This window comes from Onychomys torridus, chromosome 6 (genome assembly GCF_903995425.1).
Source record: "Onychomys torridus chromosome 6, mOncTor1.1, whole genome shotgun sequence".
In the NCBI taxonomy this organism is placed as follows: domain Eukaryota; kingdom Metazoa; phylum Chordata; class Mammalia; order Rodentia; family Cricetidae; genus Onychomys; species Onychomys torridus.
This window is the reverse complement of record NC_050448.1, coordinates 70287221-70305826: the sequence shown is the minus strand read 5'-3', so window position 1 is coordinate 70305826 and position 18606 is coordinate 70287221. Positions and strand designations below refer to the sequence as shown.

Sequence of the window (18606 nt, the reverse complement as noted above, 5' to 3'; positions counted from 1 at the left end):
CGAGGCCAGCCTGGGCTACAGAGTGAGCTCCAGGACAGCCAGGGTGGTTTACAGAGAAACCTAAAAAACATCTTAACAACACAGCCAGTGAGATGGCTATCAGGAAAGGGGACTTGCCACACAAGCCTTATGGCCTGAACTGGATTACCTCAACCCACATGGTCAAAGGAGAGAACCGCCTCCAACTACTTGTACTCACTCCAACCTCACACACACGAATCCACATACACATACATCATTCACACACAAGGTGTTTTTTCAATCTGAACACACAACAACAAACATGCCTGAAATCCCAGCACTAGATGCTGCAGCATGTCGATATGGAGTCTGAAGTCTGAACACATATCAATGGGGGAGGGTAAGGTCTGAGCTGCTGAGCCATCTCTCCAGCCCCTCAACCTTCATTTTGAGACAGGGTCTTTCAAGAGGACCTAGGGCTCACCAATCTGGCTAGGCCTCTCCAGAAATGGGATGAGCAGAGCAGTCATGTCTAGCTTTCCTGTGGATGCTGGGGACTGAATTGGGTTCTGCAAGCTTATGCAGCCAAGCACTTCGTATGAAGCTATCTCTTCAGGTCTTTAATCCATTTTTGTTTTGTTTTGTTTTATTGGAAGATGTTTTCTCTTTTTTGAGACAGGGTTTCCCTGTATAACTTTGGAGCCTGCTTGTGCACTACTTCCATGTCTGTGCCCACAGAAGCCACAAGAAAGCATCAAGTCCCCCAGAACTGGAGTTACAGATAGTTGTAAGTTACATGTGGTGTTGGTAATGAAACCAGGGTCCTCTGGAAGAGCAGAAAGTGCTCTAACTGCTGAGCCCCCTGAATCCATTTTTTTTTTAAATTAGGGCATCAGATCTCATTACAGATGGTTGTGAGCCACCATGTGGTTGACTAGGAATTGAACTCAGGACCTCTGGAAGAGCAGCCAGTGCTCTTAACTGCTGAGTCATCTCTCCAGCCCATTTAAAAAAAAAAAAAAAGATTTATTTATTTATTATGTATACAGCATGTATGACTACAGGCCAGAAGAGGGCACCAGATCTTACAGATGGTTGTGAGCCTCATGTGATTTCTGGGAATTGAACTCAGGACCTCTGGAAGAACAGTCAGTGCTCTTAACCTCTGAGCCATCTCTCCAGCCCCCTGAATCCATTTTTATAATCAATAAAGTAGTAACTATGAATCTTACCCTATGGACAGTTGTGGAAATAAAGTAGGAAGACAGAAATAAGGAGAAATAAAGGGCCTATCAACTATGCTAGAAGAGTAATTCATTAAGTGTTGTTCCTCTTACTAAGTAAGAGAATCACGATAAAACATCTGGTTCTTGAGAATTAAATGTAATCCAACTGTGACCAGGAATACGGCTTTAGAAATTAAACGTTAATGCTCGGGCAGAAGGAAGGCCTCAGCTGCTCATTATTCCTACCCAACACAAGCCCCAGCTTCAGATTCCTCACCTCATCCGACAAATGAAGGACCTTCTGGAGCCCATGCACATCCTCATGGAGGACTGCTGGCCTTCCTTTTTCACCGTCCCGGTCTTTAGATCCAGGATTCGCCCTGCAGAAGGGTGTGGAGAGCACCTGGAGTTAATTCGTGTGGGTGGGAAGGGAGCCCCTGCCCTCCTGCCTTCTTTCTGACAGAGAGGTTTTGGTTTAAGCCTTACTGCCGCATCCTCATCTAGGGCTCTCACGATTGGTTCAGAGACGGCACTGGGAAACTGGGAATGCCTCTGAGTAAGGCAGGGGAGGAAAGGGCGCGTGGGGGAGGGGGGGGCAAAGTGCACAGGAACTCACTACGTAGACCAGGAGATCTGCCTGCCTCTGCCGCCCCAGTACTGGCATCTATGGTGTGCACTGCCTGGCCAAGCAAGGCGTATTATCATGCTTATTTTTATTTTATTTTTTACAAAATTTAATTATTTTTGTTGTTGTGTGCATGTGTCCATTCATATACATGGAGGTCAGAGGTCAACTCTGTGGAGTTGGTCTCCCTTCCACTTTTACACAGGTTCTGCAGATTAAGCTTAGGTTGCTGAGTTCATGAGAAGAATTATCTTCAGGCTTGAGGGGTGGGGTGTCTGGCTTAAAAATGAGAAATTTTACATGCTAAGAAACTTATCTGTCTGCCCTTTATTAAAAAAAAAAAAAATCAGTAACCTCTGGGGAAACAGAAAATTAGAGAAATGAACTGTACCAAATCATGAAAGAAGGGAAAAACTAAAAAACAAAGTTAGTATGAATATGTCCACTCCAGAGATATCAGAACTTCCTGTATTTTAACCACCAGTTATTTGTTCTATTTTGTAGCTTCCTATACAGTTGCCTAGAACAAACGTCACTTATTCCTCTACCCAAATGCTGGCAAAGGACTGAACCTCACTGATGTGGGTAAGAGAGGACGACACAGTAGAGACAATGACAACCGAGTACCTTAGACATGACCGGTAACTACTCAGTAACCACTCTCCTACCAAGCCAATCTATTATCATAGCACAGAGTCAGGCACAAGTGTGGACGAGAAAATGCCAGGTAATACAAGAATAGACCATTCTTTTATTATGTGGAGACAGGAAAGAAACTACTGTACATTTTAATTTCCCTGTTTTATTTACAGTATAATTAAGATATAAGTTAACTTAAGAACACAACCACTGATGAAATGTTTTCTAAGAATGAGTAGATATTTGCATATGAATAAAATTTAACATTAAGGTAACATTTTTTTTAATAAGCTCTGCCAGATTCAACAAACCAATTTAAGGGCTTAAATATCTCTAACACCTCAGCAAAATAAAGACACGTTCCCCCCACTCAATTGCTATCTACCCAACTCTCACCTGTCAGGGCATTTTCTGAAGTAGAAAGCTGCTCTCGAAGTTTATCCACATCATCTGGATGCACCTGATCATAGAGTGTGCTCCCGAACCATTCAGACTGTGGTTGGTTCAAAACAGGCGTCACTGAATCAGACACGTAGACTACCCGGCCAGTCTCACATGAAACAATAAACAGAAAGCCGTCTGCTGCCTCCAAGATCAAATGCTTTAGTTCCTGGTCAAGAAAATCAGTCAAAGTTAAGAGGGAACTCTGAAAAACCATGTATCTGTAGTCATGGGAAGCAGCAAGAGTCTTTGGTGTACATACATTGCTCCATTAAGAACTGCAGAGTATACCTCAGCCAAGCCATGGGTTCCCGTCCTAAATACCCACTGGCAAAGTTGTCTACAAGAAGTATCTATTCTATTTCTCTAAGTTGCTAGCCACCTCTTTCTCTTAATACTCAAGGGAGAATAAAAAGTCTTACAATGATGAGACTTTTTTGGGGGGGCAGGGGTCTTTTGGCCTTGGATTCATGGCAATCCTCTTATTTCAGCCTCTCAAGTACTGGAATTACAACTAACACATATAGCAAATAACAGGCTTTAGGAAAAAAAAAAAAAAAAGACATAGGGGGTTGGGGATTTAGCTCAGTGGCAGAACATTTGCCTAGCAAGCTCAAGGCCCTGGGTTCGGTCCTCAGCTCTGGAAAAAAAAAAAAAAAAGACATAGTCTCACATAGATCAGTCTGAACTCAAACTTCCTACACGGTGAAGGATGGCCTTGAATTTCTGATCATCCTGCCTCCACCTCCCAGGTACTGGGATTACAGGGATTCAGCACCACCCTGATTTTGTGAATGTCACTAAACCCAGGGCTTCGTGCACGCTGGCAAGCATTCTGTCAACTGAAATATAAGCAAGCCTCTAACAGCCGACTTCCTGATCCATCCTCTGCACGAGCGCTCTCTCTTTAGGGTCACTTCCCCCTCCCTCTTTCCGTTCAAGCTCATAAACACAGAACTTCCTATTTCTATACAAACCTTCGCTCCACTTGTCCAGCCTGTGTTGTTATTACATTAAATGATTTAGGTTTTAATTTTTAGGCAGTAAGCAACCATAAAACCATCAATAGACCACTGTCATTTTGAGGGTAGATAAAGGGGGTAAAAGCAGAGAGACCATGTTACACTCAATGGCCCTATCCTCTCTTACTTTTCCATTACTCCTCAGTCTTCACTCTAAACCACTCTCCTGTTTCGTTGCTGTTTTCTTAAGTGGTTTACTTGTGTCCTCCTAATTGCCAATTCAGGTCCCTTTCCTGGATCCTCATCATTTTTCTGTTGTTGTTTTGTTTTTAATTCAATCTCTCTCCACAATCTGGTAATACTACCCACTGCACTCTATAAATTTCATTTTTGCTTAGCATCTTCTGAAACTCCATTTCTGCTCCAGGGTCTCTTCCCTTTGTTCACATGTTACATGTAGACAGTTCCTAAGTCATGTTCTCTGTTCATCTTCTCTTTTCAGCACCCAAACATAAGCTTTTGAACCATGAAATAAACCCAAGTCCACACCTCTGAATCTTCCCACCAAGCCACCACAGCCCTCCCCCACCAATTTCCTGATTTCTCGAAATCATTTAATCAAAAGTAACTTACAGAAATGGCCTTCATCTTGACTGCTGGGATTAAAGCAGTGTGCCACCATGCCCAGTATCTAGCTAGTTCTTCTCTTTCTTTATCCTTTTCAAATTTATTTATTATGTTCAGTGTTCTGCCTGCATATCTGCAGGTCAGAAGGAGGCGCCAGATCTCATTACAGATAGTTGGGAGCCACCATGTGGTTGCTGGAAATTGAACTCAGGACCTCTGGAAGAGCTGCCGATGCTCTTAACTGCTGAGCCATCTCTGCAGCCCTCCTCTCTTTCTGTCTCTGTATTCCTATAAGCCTCATTACTCTTCCTCTGTTATAACACTAGTTTTGTGTTATTAGTTATCAATTTACATATCTGTTTCTACCACTGACCTATCTTTTACCATTCTTTATATTTCTCATAGCACAAAGTACCTGATTCGTCAAAAAAGAGCATACCTGGGATTTGTTTAATCAATACCTGCATGTATTCTGAGGAAGTAAACTGAGTATTTCTGTGTACATACATAGCTATTAAATGTGCTGCAAGGGCTAGCAAACAGACCGTCCTATCTGGAGAACTCACTCCTTTCTCTCAAGCCATACTCCTATAATTAGATGAATATGGTGCCATTACATTAAATGTCCTTTGCCTCATTCTTTATCATGCCTGTACTTTCTAAAACTTCCCACAATAATCACACATTACATGTGCACATATATTTATTTTAGTTAATATCTTATGTATACCAGGCTGGCCCTTAGGAGGATGATTCAACTTCTCTTTACTCCTACCCTAGTGCTGAAATTAGTTATGAGCTACCAAATCCAGTTGTTGGGGACCAAATGCAGGGTTTGTGCTTTCGAGGTATGAACAATCATGTATCTATTTATCTATCTATCTATCTATCTATTTATTTACTTATTTATTTATTTTTGAGCTGAGGCTCGAACCCAGGGCCTTGTGCTTGCTAGGCAAGCGCTCTACCACTGAGCTAAATCCCCAGCCCTCTTTTTTACTTTTTGAAACAAGGTCGTGCTACATAGCTCTGGCTGGCCTAGAACTCTTTATGTAGACCGGGCTGGCCGTGGTGGCTTCCTTAGTGCTGGGATTAAAGGCCTGTGCCACCACGCCCTGCCCAACATGGCATTTTCACTGAGATGTGACCTGTCCTCCACAGTCACTCTCGGCCAAGTCTGGAGAGACTAAACAAACGTGGACACCCCACCACCATTACAGATTTACCACACACAAAGCATCAACAAAAAAGCCGTCTACTCTCCATACGCTTCTTTCCACCATTTTCCTTTCATGGATCTCAGCACTACTTATTATGTTCGAATTCGGGCCTTTCTTCTGGTAGTAGTGGAGGCTGCACCCAGGTCTCCAGCACAGGAGGTGAGTGCTCCCCCAAGGACCCACAGCCACAGCTCTCAGTTGCGGTTCCTGAATGAGGAGGAATCTCTGCCGTCTCTGTCCATCAAATGGAACGGCACGCAGCGCGGAGAGGCAGAGACTGCCTGTCAGACTCCTCCTAAGACTGGAAGTGGCCTCAGAGGTGGGACAGATTGCTTCCATCTGCTAGACTTCTGACCCCAAGGAATCCTGGTTCCATGGATGTGGTACTCTCTCTGGAACTGCACCCTTCTTTCATTTATGAGCCAAGTTCTAAAATACCTAAAGTCGTCTAAACAGTTCTCACAACTCTTGCCTACTTCTCACTACTCCAATACCTCGTCATAGCTAAGACTGAAACTCATTTCTCCATATGGCCTGATGGCTCCTGAAGAAACAAGCTCCTAAGCTGGCCATGGTGGCCCGAGGGAGGTGGAGGCAAGAAAGAGACAGTTCAGCGTCACTGCTGCAGGATAGTGAGGTGGAGGCTATGTGAGACCTCACCTCAAAAACAGAACAAACAACCCACTCAGTCAGCCCAAACCGTGAGCACATCCGCACAGAGACCTGATCGGTGAGGAAAGAAGGCTTGTAGGAGCCGTCGGTAGCTGTGTTGCCAGTGCCCCTCAAGGACTTCATGTGGGAAACGGCCATTCGTAAGATGGTCAGCTTGTCTGGCTTCCGAGCCAGGGCGCTACAGGTGGGTACCATGTCTGACAGTTCTGTGATGTACGCCGTCATCTTGTTCCGCCGTCGCCGCTCTATCTCGCTATGGTTCTCCCTGTATGGAGAGAGAGAGGGGGGCTCCGTTCTAGGGCACGTCTGGTCCTTGGCCTGAGGGAGTGGTATGGACACCAGGTCAGCTGCTCTAAGCTGTAGTACTTAGGTTTGATGAAGTTCAAGTCTCAGCAGCTCAGCAGGTCGACCTCATGCACAGCAAGCATGAAACAAACCAACACAGTCCAGACAAAGAACAAGTACATAATGCCCCTCCAGGAAACCACTTCCTCTAATTTACCATTTCTTCAGAGGAAAGAAATGTTTTAAAAATAACGGTTAAAGATGGGCATGCTGGCGAATGCCTTTAATCCCAGAACTCCAGGCAGACAAGGGCAGATCTCTGAGTTCAAGGCCAACCTGGTCTGCAGAGTGATTTCCAGGACAGCCAGAACTGTTACACAGAGAAACCCTGCCTCAAACAACAACAATAAACAAAAAGAAATAACAGTCTTTTTAAAATGTTGATTTCATTTACTTAAGTTCCTAAGGGGGCAAATCTCAGCTTCACTGACTGCATTAAAACACTTGGAGGCTAGAAAATAAAATGACCAACTTTTGCTAATTTAAGTAAGTGGATCACTAGCTTATGAAAGAAATACTGGTGCAGACATGAATAGCACATGCTTACAATTCCAGCACTTTAAAAGACCAAGGCACAGCTGGGTGGTGGTGGCGCACGCCTTTAATCCTAGCACTCACAGAGGCAGGTGGATCTCTGAGAGTTCGAGGCCAGCCTGGTCTACAGAACTTGTTCCAGGACAGGCTCCAAAGCTACAGAGAGAAACCTTGTCTCAAAACAAACAAACAAACAAACAAAAAATCTAAGGCACAAGAATTTTAAGTTCGAGGCTAGTCTGGGCTATAACATGAACTACATAGTGGTATCTTGTTCTAAAGAACCCAATGGGGCCTGGCATGGTGGCACATGCCTGTCTATAATCTCAGCAAGTGGGAGGCTAAGGCAAGAGACCATCACGAACTTCAAAGTGAGTTTAAGACCAGCTTGGGCTACACAGCAGTATCAGTCTCAAAACTACCCTGCCCCGCCTTTTTAAAGGAGAAGAAAAAGCAATAGCAACCACCACCACTCTGTAATCCCAGCACCTGAGTGGATCAAAAGTTCATTCTCAGCTATGTATCAGTCTGGGGCCAGCCTGGAATACATAAGACTATCAAAAAAAAAAAAAAGTGGGAAAAGTAAAGGGAAAAAAGAGAAGGCACTTATGGTGGTGTCTGCCTTGAACCCCAGTACTCAAGAGGTAGAGGTGGATCTCTGTGAGTTCCGGTACACCCACAGCTACACAGAGAGCCCTTGTCCCAAAAAGAAAAGAAAAAAAGACATGATAGTATCAATTCTCTTAGTATGTTAAATGCTGCTGTTTTAAGTTCTTCTGACATTAAATGAAGAACTGGAAGATTCTGGAACTTCATTTGTTACACTAATGCATGAAAGTCCGACCTTCTTCTCTGGGTTTGGCGGTGCACTGAACTGAGGAGAGTACACATTATCATGTGATCCTCAGACTGGGCAAAATGCACAGCGGGAATCGGAGCAGGGAGTGAATAGCTGAAAACCTGGATCTCATCAGGGAAACAAGACTTCACCTGAAGATCCTACAACTGAGGCAGAATTACGATGTAACTGTTAAGAGGTATAATCTAAAGTTGACGATCAGGAGTTCTAGAAAGCTAAAAGGCTGCTCAGCGGCTTCCATGAGGACGCCTCAAAGAGAAGATGGAACAGGCTGCGTTTCGGCTCCTAGCCGGGCAGCTTGGCTGTGTCATCTCTATGTACTTCTTTACCACTTATGGATCTATTCTGTAGAGAAAAACAACACACACACTAATCTAACACAAACGTCCTTGGTATACAATGAGCCAAATGAAGTCCAAGGATTAGATGGCTTTCCCAGAGCTCCTCCTCCCCAGTGCAATACCTCCCTCCTCACCAACATGCTGAGGCAGGTCTCTGAAGGGTGGAAGCAGCAGGAGGAGGAGGAGGAGGAGGAGGAGGAGGAGGAGGAGGAGGAGGAGGCGGCGGCATGGGTTCAGACAGCCACAGAATGAATTTGTGGCCCAGCTTAAAGAAGTAATACAGGAGGAAACAGTAAAAACATCTGTATTAATGATCCAGTTACTAATAAGGCATGCCAACTCACAGACCAGAACGGGAAGGTTTGGGCGTCAAGCAGTATTGGTGTATCATGGACAGCTGCCTGCACTCCTAACACGGGGCTGGTACGGTGCTCACCCACAGCACACAAAGCTGACTTCAATCCCTAGCACTCCCTCAGAAGAATCTGACTACAGAGAATATTTATCTGTACCTGTAATCCTAGTACTTGGGAGGCAGAGACAAGAGAATCATGAGTTTAAGGCCAGCATAAGTACATGAGACCCTGTCTTGAAAGAGGAAAGAAGGACTGATTCTAGAGTCTCTTTCCAAAGCACAAAAAGGTCCCATTCATAGGTTCATATTTAGTTACTTTACCTAAGACAAAGGGAAAAAAATCTACTCTCAAATTTAAAGTACTCATTTTCTTTGTATCTGACAAATTTGAGACAGACTTCCAAAAAGTAATGTGTGTGCATGTGCATACTGCATGGCATGTGTGAGCATGCATGTGCATGTATGTAAAAACAAAGGTAAATCTCAGGTGTTAGTTCTTAAGACACCCTCCTCCCACCTTGTTTTCTGAGACATCATCTCTTCACTGGGACTCAGGGCTTGACTACTAAGCTGGCATAGCTGTCCAGTGACTTGAGGGATTTGCTGGCCTCTGCTTCTCTATTGTGCTAGAATTACAAACATATGCAGAGTTATAAACCCACACCCTCCTCTTTCGTGGGTCCTGGGGATAAAACTCTGGTAATTATGCTTGCACAGGAAGTTCTTTACAGACTGAGCTATCTCTCCAGCCTAGCATATCCATGTTTTAAATAGCCATTACCAAGGCAGCTAGCATTCCGCAGAAACTGTGAGGAGGAATAGAACTGACAGAGTAATCTAGTCTTTACGTCTACACAGGGAAGTGCAGAGAAAGTGCTATGTCCTAAATACTGGGAACTATGGCAGTTATAGGTATTCTGATAGAGCATTTTCCTGTTAAAGCACCAATGGACACAGCCTCATTATTTCTTTCTCTTTTTTTAAAGATTTATTTATTTATTATGTATACAGTGTTCTATCTGCATGTGTCCCTGCCGGCCAGAAGAGAACACCAGATCTCATTATAGATGGTTTGAGACACCAGGTGGCTGCTGGGAATTGAATTTAGGACCTCTGAAGAGCTCTTAACCTCTGAGCCATCTCTCCAGGCCCTATCACATTATTTCTAAAACCTTTTCATTCTGTGAATTTAATGATGAGATAAAGAGAATATAAGAAAATTTAAAATAATGAACACAGCAATTTCTTTGTTTTTTGTTTTTGCTTTTTTTACGTTTTTCAAGACAGAGTTTCTCTGTGTAACAGCTCTAGCTGTCCTAGAACTCACTCTGTAGTCCACACAGTCTCAGACTCACAGAGATCCACCTGCCTCTGCTTCCCAAGAGTTGGGATTTAAGGTGTGCACCACCACTTCCTGGCTTATTAACACAACCACTTTCTGATGGGGTAGCCAAAGTTCCTGTTACACCCAAACTTGTAAAAATTTGTGTCTTTTTTTTTTTTTGCCACAGGTAAGAAAAATTACAGAAAGGGGAAGAAAAGACGGGTAATAACAGCATCTGCTTCATGCTAAACACGGTTCCTACCTGGCAAGTCTCTCTTTATCCGCAGAGCTCTGCTCATCATCCGACCTAAAAACAGAATTGATGAACTAAGCGAAAATTAAAATAAAAAGGAAGAAAGGAGAGAAGAGAGAAAGTGTGGATGAAAGGGAAGGAGGATGGGCTGGAGAGGTGGCTCAGAGGTTAAGAACACTGGCTGCTCTTCCAGAGGTCCTGAGTTCAATTCCCAGCACCCACATGGTGGCTCACAACCATCAGTAATGAGATCTGGTGCCCTCTTCTGGTGTGCAGTCACACATACTGTATACATAATAAATAAATAAATCTTAAAAAAAAGAAAAAGGGGAGGAGGAGAAATGAAATGCAAATGGGAAGAAGAAAAGAAATAAAATGGATACAGAGAAAAAGGAGGAAACGGCAATACAAGCAAGAACCTTGCTCATAATCTACAGAACCATATGTTTTTAAGTAACTTATAAGATAAACTAACATGATCTCAACACAAAACACATCTTGTCAAACAATCTCTATAGAGACCAAAGACACAGAGTTGAACAAGGGCCAACCAGGGAACCCAGGATGATCACTCTTATAAGGTGCTGCCAATTTGGGAAGAAAAGCATACTCACACAGACACTCTGTAGTGTCTAAATTAAGCAGTTTCAAACAACTGACCTGTAGTGGTATTTGCTCCACCCATGACCTTGGCTATAGGGCCCAAAGGAGGTGGTGCTTCCTGCTGCTGTATATTACCGCTTAAAAGGAATGGGGGGGGGGGTGTCGCAGAGAGGGGTCACAAGGGTTCCTTTCCTGCTTCCCGATTTTTTTTCCCCATTTTTATCCTGGTGTGACCAGACACGGGACGGCCTAGGAATTGAACCCAGATCCTCTGGATCATCAGTCAGTGCTCTTAACCACTGAGCCATCTCTCTTCCCCACGTTGGGCGCCACGTTTTGCAATCAATCCACGAGTCTACTAAAATGGTAACAATTTATGAAGATATAAATTGAGGAAACACACTTGTGATTATAGAACGGAGTAGACAGCACAAGTCATCCTCTGATCTGACCAGGAGTGAATCCAAGTGAAGGCACCTCGCAAGCAGGAGCAGGGAGCAGAGCACGTGACCCTTCTCTAACCCCTTATAAGAAATCACATACATGGCAGGAAGCATCGCCTCCTTTGGGCCATATAGCCCAATATCATAGGCAGAGCAAATACCACTACACTGACCAGAAATATAAGTCCCTAACATAAATACACATATACACAAAATTAGGACCAGATTTTTTTCCCATTGTAATATTTAGAGTGTCTATGTGTGTGCACATGTGTGCCAGAGAGTATGTATAGAAGTTAGAGGACAACTTGTGGGCGTCTGTTCTCTGCTTTCATCATCTAATCTTGGGGCTAGAAATTTTGTCCTCAGGCTTGATGGTAAGAGTTATATGCTGAGCCATCTAGCTGGATCATGACCAGATGTTACTCATGAAATTATATCCTTAAACCAAGAGCTACATTTCTTGCATACATTTCCTCTATAATTGACACATTCCTAATCTAAATAATTCTGGTTTAGTCACCTAAGCACTTTTTCGATAGTTTAGCCAGTATCAATTCATTCTCTCTTTGAGAAAGACAAAAGTTATCACTAAATTCTTCCAGAAAACCAAGATTCAGTTAAGAATGGGTGGCAGGGGGCACGGGCCAGGGGCCAGGTATGGTGGTATATGCCTTTAATTTCCACCCTTGAGGAGTTCAGGGCCAGCCTGGTCTATATAGTCAGTTCTATCATAACCAGGACTATATAGAAAGACCATCTCAAAAACCTCACCCAAAAAAGGAATGGGCATAGCAACTGAAAAAACACGATATTAGCTAATTTACTGCATCAGTACTTACTTTAAGAGAGATAAGCCTCAAATAAATTATCTAAATAAAGTATATTAACAGATCAAAAAGTTTGGCTATTAAAAATGACAATGGGGTGGGAGAAATGGGTCAGTAGTTAAGAGCACTGGCTGCTCTTCTTCGAGAGGTCCTGAGTTCAATTCTCAGCAACCACATGGCAATTCATGAGTCTCTTGTTCCAGTTCTAGAAGATCTGATGCCCTCTTCTGTCCTCTATGGACACCAGGCATGCACATGCAGGCAGCAGAGGCATACAGGCATGCAATAGGAAAAACAGATAAAATGAGTAAATTTAAAAAAATTTTAAGATAGGGGTTGGGGATTTAGCTCAGTGGTAGAGTGCTTGCCTAGCAAGCGCAAGGCCCTGGGTTTGATCCTCAGCTCAAAAAAAAAAAGAAAAGAAAAGAAAAAATTTAAGATAATGACAAGGAGTATGTATCTCAATGGTAGATCACACATGAGCATGAGAATTGAGCAACAGGCAAGAGAGACTGTTTCATATAACCCAAGACAATAAAGTGAGCCATGCAAATAAAGTAACTTCATAAGACTCTGCCTTAGGATGGCCACAGCAGGAAGCAGGGGCCTTGTAGTCCCAGCTACTAGGGAAGATAAAACAGGAGAACTGCTTGTGCCTAGGAATTTGCAAAAGAGTAAAACTTGGGCTTTAATAATATTGAGCTTAATAATAATAATAGTGATTATTATTATCTTTGCAGTACATGGGAAGATTCCAGTAAAGTAGGAAGGTAAAATCCTTGGGATCTTAGCACCGAGAAGGCACAGATAGGAGGCTCCCAGGGGCTCATCCAACATCAGCCTAGCCACCTCGGTGCGTTCCAGCAAAGAGAATGAGACCCTGTGGGGGTGGGGAAAAAGAGGAAGGCTCCTTATGAAAGACACCTAAAGTTGTCCTCTGCTCTCTACACGCACACGCACACTCAACAACGGTCAGCAGGAAAAGAGACGCTGACCCTGGTGCTCTCTACACGCACACACTCAACAACGGTCAGCAGGAAAAGAGACGCTGACCCTGGTGCTGTTCAACTTTAACCCCAGCGTTCGGAAAACAAAGGCAAAATTATGCCCGCAGGTTCCAGGAAAGCCAGGCTGCTGAGCCCTTAACTACAAACAAACAAACAGACTGGAGGTACGGACAGCTCAGTCATTAAGAGCACACACTGTTCTGGAGGAGGACTTGAGTCTGGTTCCTAGCACCCATGCTGGACAGTTCACAACCTCCTATAAATCCAACTCCAGGGGATGCTCTGGCTTCCATGGGCACACACTCTCACAGGCACATAGCCACATGCACATACACACAATCAACTGTTTAAAGACAGAATCTTAATAGGTCATGTTTTAAAATTATTTAGGAAACCTTCCTTAGCCTGGTGGTGTGGTGCATGCCTTTAATCCCAGCACTCAGAAGGTAGAGGTAGGCCGACCTCTGAGTTCTGAGTTCGAGGTCAGCGTGGTCTACAGAGAGAATTTCAAGGCTACACAGAGAAACCCCGTCTTGAAAAACCAATTAAAAAAAAAAAAAAAGTGAATTTTTGTTTTAAAATTCCTTTTAGTATTATTAGTAGAGTCATAATCTCTTGTCTACTCCAATATTTCTGAACAAAATAGGACACAGATAGATTAAAATACTCCAGGTTATGTTTTTGTGGATTGACAGAATTTCAGTCAAGAAACTGTGGACCTATACTACCTGCCTTAATGATGATCTGGAACTTGCTATGAAGTCCACAGAGATCCAGCCCAGTGCTGGGATTAAAGATATGTGCTACCAGTGCCTGGATACCAAATTTAAAAAAAAAAATTATCTATTTTTATTTTTATGTGTATGTTTTACTTGTATGTATACATGATTGCTACATGTATGCAAGGCCCATGAAGTCCAAAAAAGGGTGTAAGATCCCCTGGAACTGGACTCATAGACAGATGGCTGTGAACCACCGCGTGGGTGCTGGTAACTGAATCCCTGTCCTCTGCAGGAGCAGTCAGTGCTCTTACCTGCTGAGCATCACTCCAGCCCCTGACCCAGGACTTCTGATCTCTTGCCACCACCTCCACAGCACTGAGATTACAATAATACACTGCCACATCCAGTTTTATGGCTTGGCTTTTTAACAGAATCTGAAAGATTATTACCACAAAGATTTCACTTTGGAGATTATTTGCATACTTAAGATTTCATTTATTTCAAAAGGTTTTAATAAACTCTTTACCTAGTGTCAAGGCCACTTTTCTGTGCCTAGGTACTCATGATTTCAAAGCTGTCTTAATAGTTCAGCAGCTTCTATCTAACTCCCTCCCTCCCTCCCTCTTTCTACCTATTACTCACCTACTACCTTACCTACCTGTTCTCTTCAATCAACCCTATACATTGCCAACACTGTTTCTAAGAGTTTTAATCTACTCTGCCTCAAAGATAACAGAATTTTCCCAAGTTCCATCCCTGAGAAAATTCTTCCCAGAGTCCTGGGAAAGATGCTATGTCAGGTGTGGGGTATCTGAGGGAAAGGAATCTACGTACACTACGCTCTTTTGTCCGTTACTTTATTCCTTTATGACCAAACTATCTATCCAGCTTCAGTTCCATCCTGAGTCTCAGTTCCTCTTTGTAGCTACTTCTTCTGTTCCCTCAGAGCTCTGGTAATAACTAAGCCCTTATGCTTGGTCTCATCTTCCTCCTCCATCTATCCTTCCTGGCTCCTTACCCCTGGCCCTGATAAACTCTACAAGAGATCTCCCTTACCCTCCACAGAATCTGTCTTCCTCTCTTTTCTCTGGCCATACAGTTTTCCTCTGGAATTCCGCTCCAGCCTGCTTGTCTCCCGGGCTCAGCGGGGAGTTAGTAACCTAGAAGTTCAGCATGTCTGAGAAGCTGAATTGTTTCACAAATGGTTGAGTAATATATGGGCCCACAAGAATTTCACAGCAAGATGCAGCTGAATATTAAGGCTGTATAACACCAAATATTCCTTCCTGTTTGACGACCCTTGGCCAGTCAAAGTATAGCCTTAATACACAGCTGAATCTCTATAATATATTCTTGTGGCCCAAAAGACTGCCTGATAATTCTTGGTTCTCTAGATCAGTAGCCTCAAAATGGACCCCAGACAGGCAGGATCAGCAATGACTGAATACTAGTAATAAGTACTCAGAGAAGGGCCGGCAGGATGGCTCAGTGAGTTAAGATGCTTGCTGCCAAGCCTAAAGATGTAAGTTTGATCACTGGGATTCATAGGTGGAAAGGCAAGAATCCACCCCAAAAGTTGTCCTCTAAGTTCCACATGTGGAATGGAGCGCTAGCTCGCTCGCTCTCTCTCTCTCGCGCGCTCTCTCTCTCTCTCTCTCTCTCTCTCTCTCTCTCAGTCAATCAATGTAATAAAATCTTCAGTCAGTATTCACTGGGCTATAGAAACAACTCAGTGGTTAAGTGTGCTTGTGTCCTCTTACAGACTTCACACACACACATAAGCATAATTAAAAACAAGTCATTTAAAAGTACTCAATTAAATACAACATTTAAAAATAAAATTACTCATTTTTGAGGGGGTTACAAACTCAACTTTGTGTGTGTGTGTGTGTGTGTGTGTGTGTGTGTGTGTGTGTGAGAGAGACAGAGAGAGAGACAGACAGACAGACAGACATGGGAAGGTTAAAGAACAGCCTCAGGTGTTGGTCTATGCCTTCCACCTGGTCTTTTTTTTTTTTTTTTTTTTTGTCTTTTTTTTTTTTTTTTCGAGACAGGGTTTCTCTCTGTAGCTTTGGAGCCTGTCCTGGATCTCACTCTGTAGACCAAGCTGGCCTCAAACTCATAGAGATCCACCTGCCTCTGCCTCCCGAGTGCTGGGATTAAAGGTGTGTGCCACCACCTCCCAGCTCACATAAAATCTTGATACAGTATCCCAAGAGTCTGTAATCCTGGTGCATCCTTATTGAGATATAAGAACGAGACAGGAGAACAGCCAGAAGCTCATGGGTCAGCCCACTTGATGTGTGCAGCAGTGAACAGTAAGAGTTTCACTGTTGGATTTAGGGATCGATCTTAAAGTATTTATTTATTTATTTATTTATTATTTACAGTGATTAGTAGATACTTATACAAGAATAAAAGTCATCCGTGCCAAACTTAGTAGGAAAGGTTAAATGTTCAGTGCAATTTTTCTTCCCGGCCACATCCTTCCTTTCTCTCCCTGTCTGTTTTGAAAACATAGTATCAGAAGATGCGGGCCAAGTGCTACCTCAGCTCCTCGAAGTGAGTTCTTGGGAGTGGGTCTGAAATTATGCTAACATTCGCTGATCTTGCTTAGGTCCAGTCAGTCAAGACAGGGTTTTTAGCATTTGGGGTCATTATACTGAAGCAGATACTCCGGTTTAAGCGGGGCCAAGTGCTCAACCTGTGCCTTTCTGATCTCTAGGGACATGTCATACTCTGCTGGGTCTAGGGTACTGGGGAGAATGGACAGGGGCACAGGCTTATACTTGGTAGCTATTATCATGGCTCCCCAAGTATTTATGTGTTTATGTGTGCGTCTGCATGTATGTACGATCGTGTGCATTTGGAAGTCCCCAGAAGCCAAGAGGATGTCAAGTTCCCTGGAGCTAGAGATACAGGTGGTTTTGAGCCACCATGTGCATGCTGGAAACCAAATTTAGGTCCTCTGCAAGAGCAACAAGCATTCTTACCCACAGAGCCATCTCTCCAGCCCCATGACCTCTCTTTTATAAATTAAAGATTTATTTATTATGTATACAGCATTCCAGCCCCATGCCCTCTCTTTTTTAAATTAAAGATTTATTTATTATGTATACAGCATTCTGCCTGCAGGCCAGAAGGGGGCGCCAGATCTCATTACAGATGGCTGTGGCCACCATGTGGTTGCTGGGGATTGAACTCAGGACCTCTGAAAGAGCAGTCAGTGCTCTTAACCTCTGAGCCATCTCTCCAGCCCCTCCCCCCACACACACACTTTTTAAGAGTTACAAATAGCGAGAATTTTCTAAAAGTAAAACCAGTATCTGGGTTAAGAAAGACTACTCTTTAATAAAAAGTAAAATAAGTATATTTCATAATCTAACACTTATTTAAACGACTTTAAGTTTATTATCTAGAAAAACTCATTTAAATAAGTAAAAACCATTTTCTATAAAAATTCTTCCATTACTTGTACCAATATAATAATTATATCCAGCCGGGCAGAGGTGGTGCATGCCTTTTATCCCAGTACTTGGGAGACAGAGGCAGGCGGATCTCTGAGTTTGAGGTCAGTCTGGTCTACAGGCAAGTTCCGGGACAGCCAGAGCTACACAGAGAAACCTGTCTCGAAAACAAACAAACAAGTAAATAAATAAATAAACCCAAGAAGTCCATAGTTTGTGTTCCTGTAGATACAATAAACACACTAGTATACCTTGCACATATGAGGAAAGCATTTTGTAAAAGATACACGGCTAGCTTCGAGTCAGGTCACCTGACATGCATAAATTACAGGCTGTCTCTACACTTTTCAGAAGAGGAAAGATACGAAAAGAGACATCCACTCTCACCTAGATAAAGCTCAATCTAACGTTTAGACGGCTTATCTCATAGCAGGACAAAAATCCTAGTGCATGCATTACCTGGCAAACCGCTCTTTGTCGTTGCATATCTGTTCATCATCACATCTAAAAAGAGAGGCAGGGAAAGATTAATTCAAACAGTCTCTTTTTTATCTTATCTGCACTTATCAGATTCTGCTTGGAAGTAAGTAAACATGGTCAACAAGAAGAGCCAATGGATAAGCCTCACAAAGCAACAGACACTGCTGGCAGCTGCCGAGCTTTCAACCAACTACTGGTAAGAAGATGGTGTGCCGAGAACGTGAATGTCTGTGATGGTCCTATAGTCAGGGATCTATTTGGGCTTGCTGTTTGCTTATTTGTTTGTTCCTAATGGTTTTTGATTTTTGTTTTTTTGAGATGGGGGTCTCAGGTATGTAGCTCTGGCTAGCCTGGAACTTTGCAGAGATCCTTTTGCCTCTGCCTCCCAAGTACCAGAATGACAACTGTGAATCACTATGCCTGACTCGGTTTTTTTTGTTTTTTTAATGCTGTGATGATATTTTGAACAAATAAAATTTGCCACAGAGGCCAGGCAGTGGTGACACACACCTTTAACCCCAGCACTAGGAAGGTTGAGACAGGAAGTGATGTGGCTGGGCAGACAAAGGAATACAAGGTGGGAAGAGACAGTGTTAGGATCCTGCTCTCACTCTTCTGGGTTTAACATCCTCAGCAGGGGACTACATACCAGCCTTAAAAAGCTGGACGC

The 18606-nt window shown here is 43.2% G+C and overlaps 1 protein-coding gene and 1 pseudogene across 3 annotated transcripts in view; both read right to left on the bottom strand.

The window, feature by feature from the left end:
• Positions 1-18606, bottom strand: part of Arnt (aryl hydrocarbon receptor nuclear translocator) — an 85265-nt gene that overhangs the window by 26882 nt on the left and 39777 nt on the right. The window contains exons 4-8 of one of the 3 annotated variants that reach the window (XM_036189928.1): positions 17916-17960; positions 10394-10438; positions 6425-6638; positions 2848-3061; positions 1465-1567 (exon numbers count right to left, since the gene is read on the bottom strand). In XM_036189928.1, coding sequence (XP_036045821.1) covers positions 1465-1567; positions 2848-3061; positions 6425-6638; positions 10394-10438; positions 17916-17960 — 621 coding nt within the window. Of the gene's footprint in view, positions 1-1464; positions 1568-2847; positions 3062-6424; positions 6639-10393; positions 10459-17915; positions 17961-18606 lie in introns of all 3 variants that reach the window. The other 2 variants (XM_036189930.1, XM_036189929.1) reach the window with 2 other exon arrangements.
• LOC118585400 lies at positions 16426-16908 on the bottom strand (annotated as a pseudogene).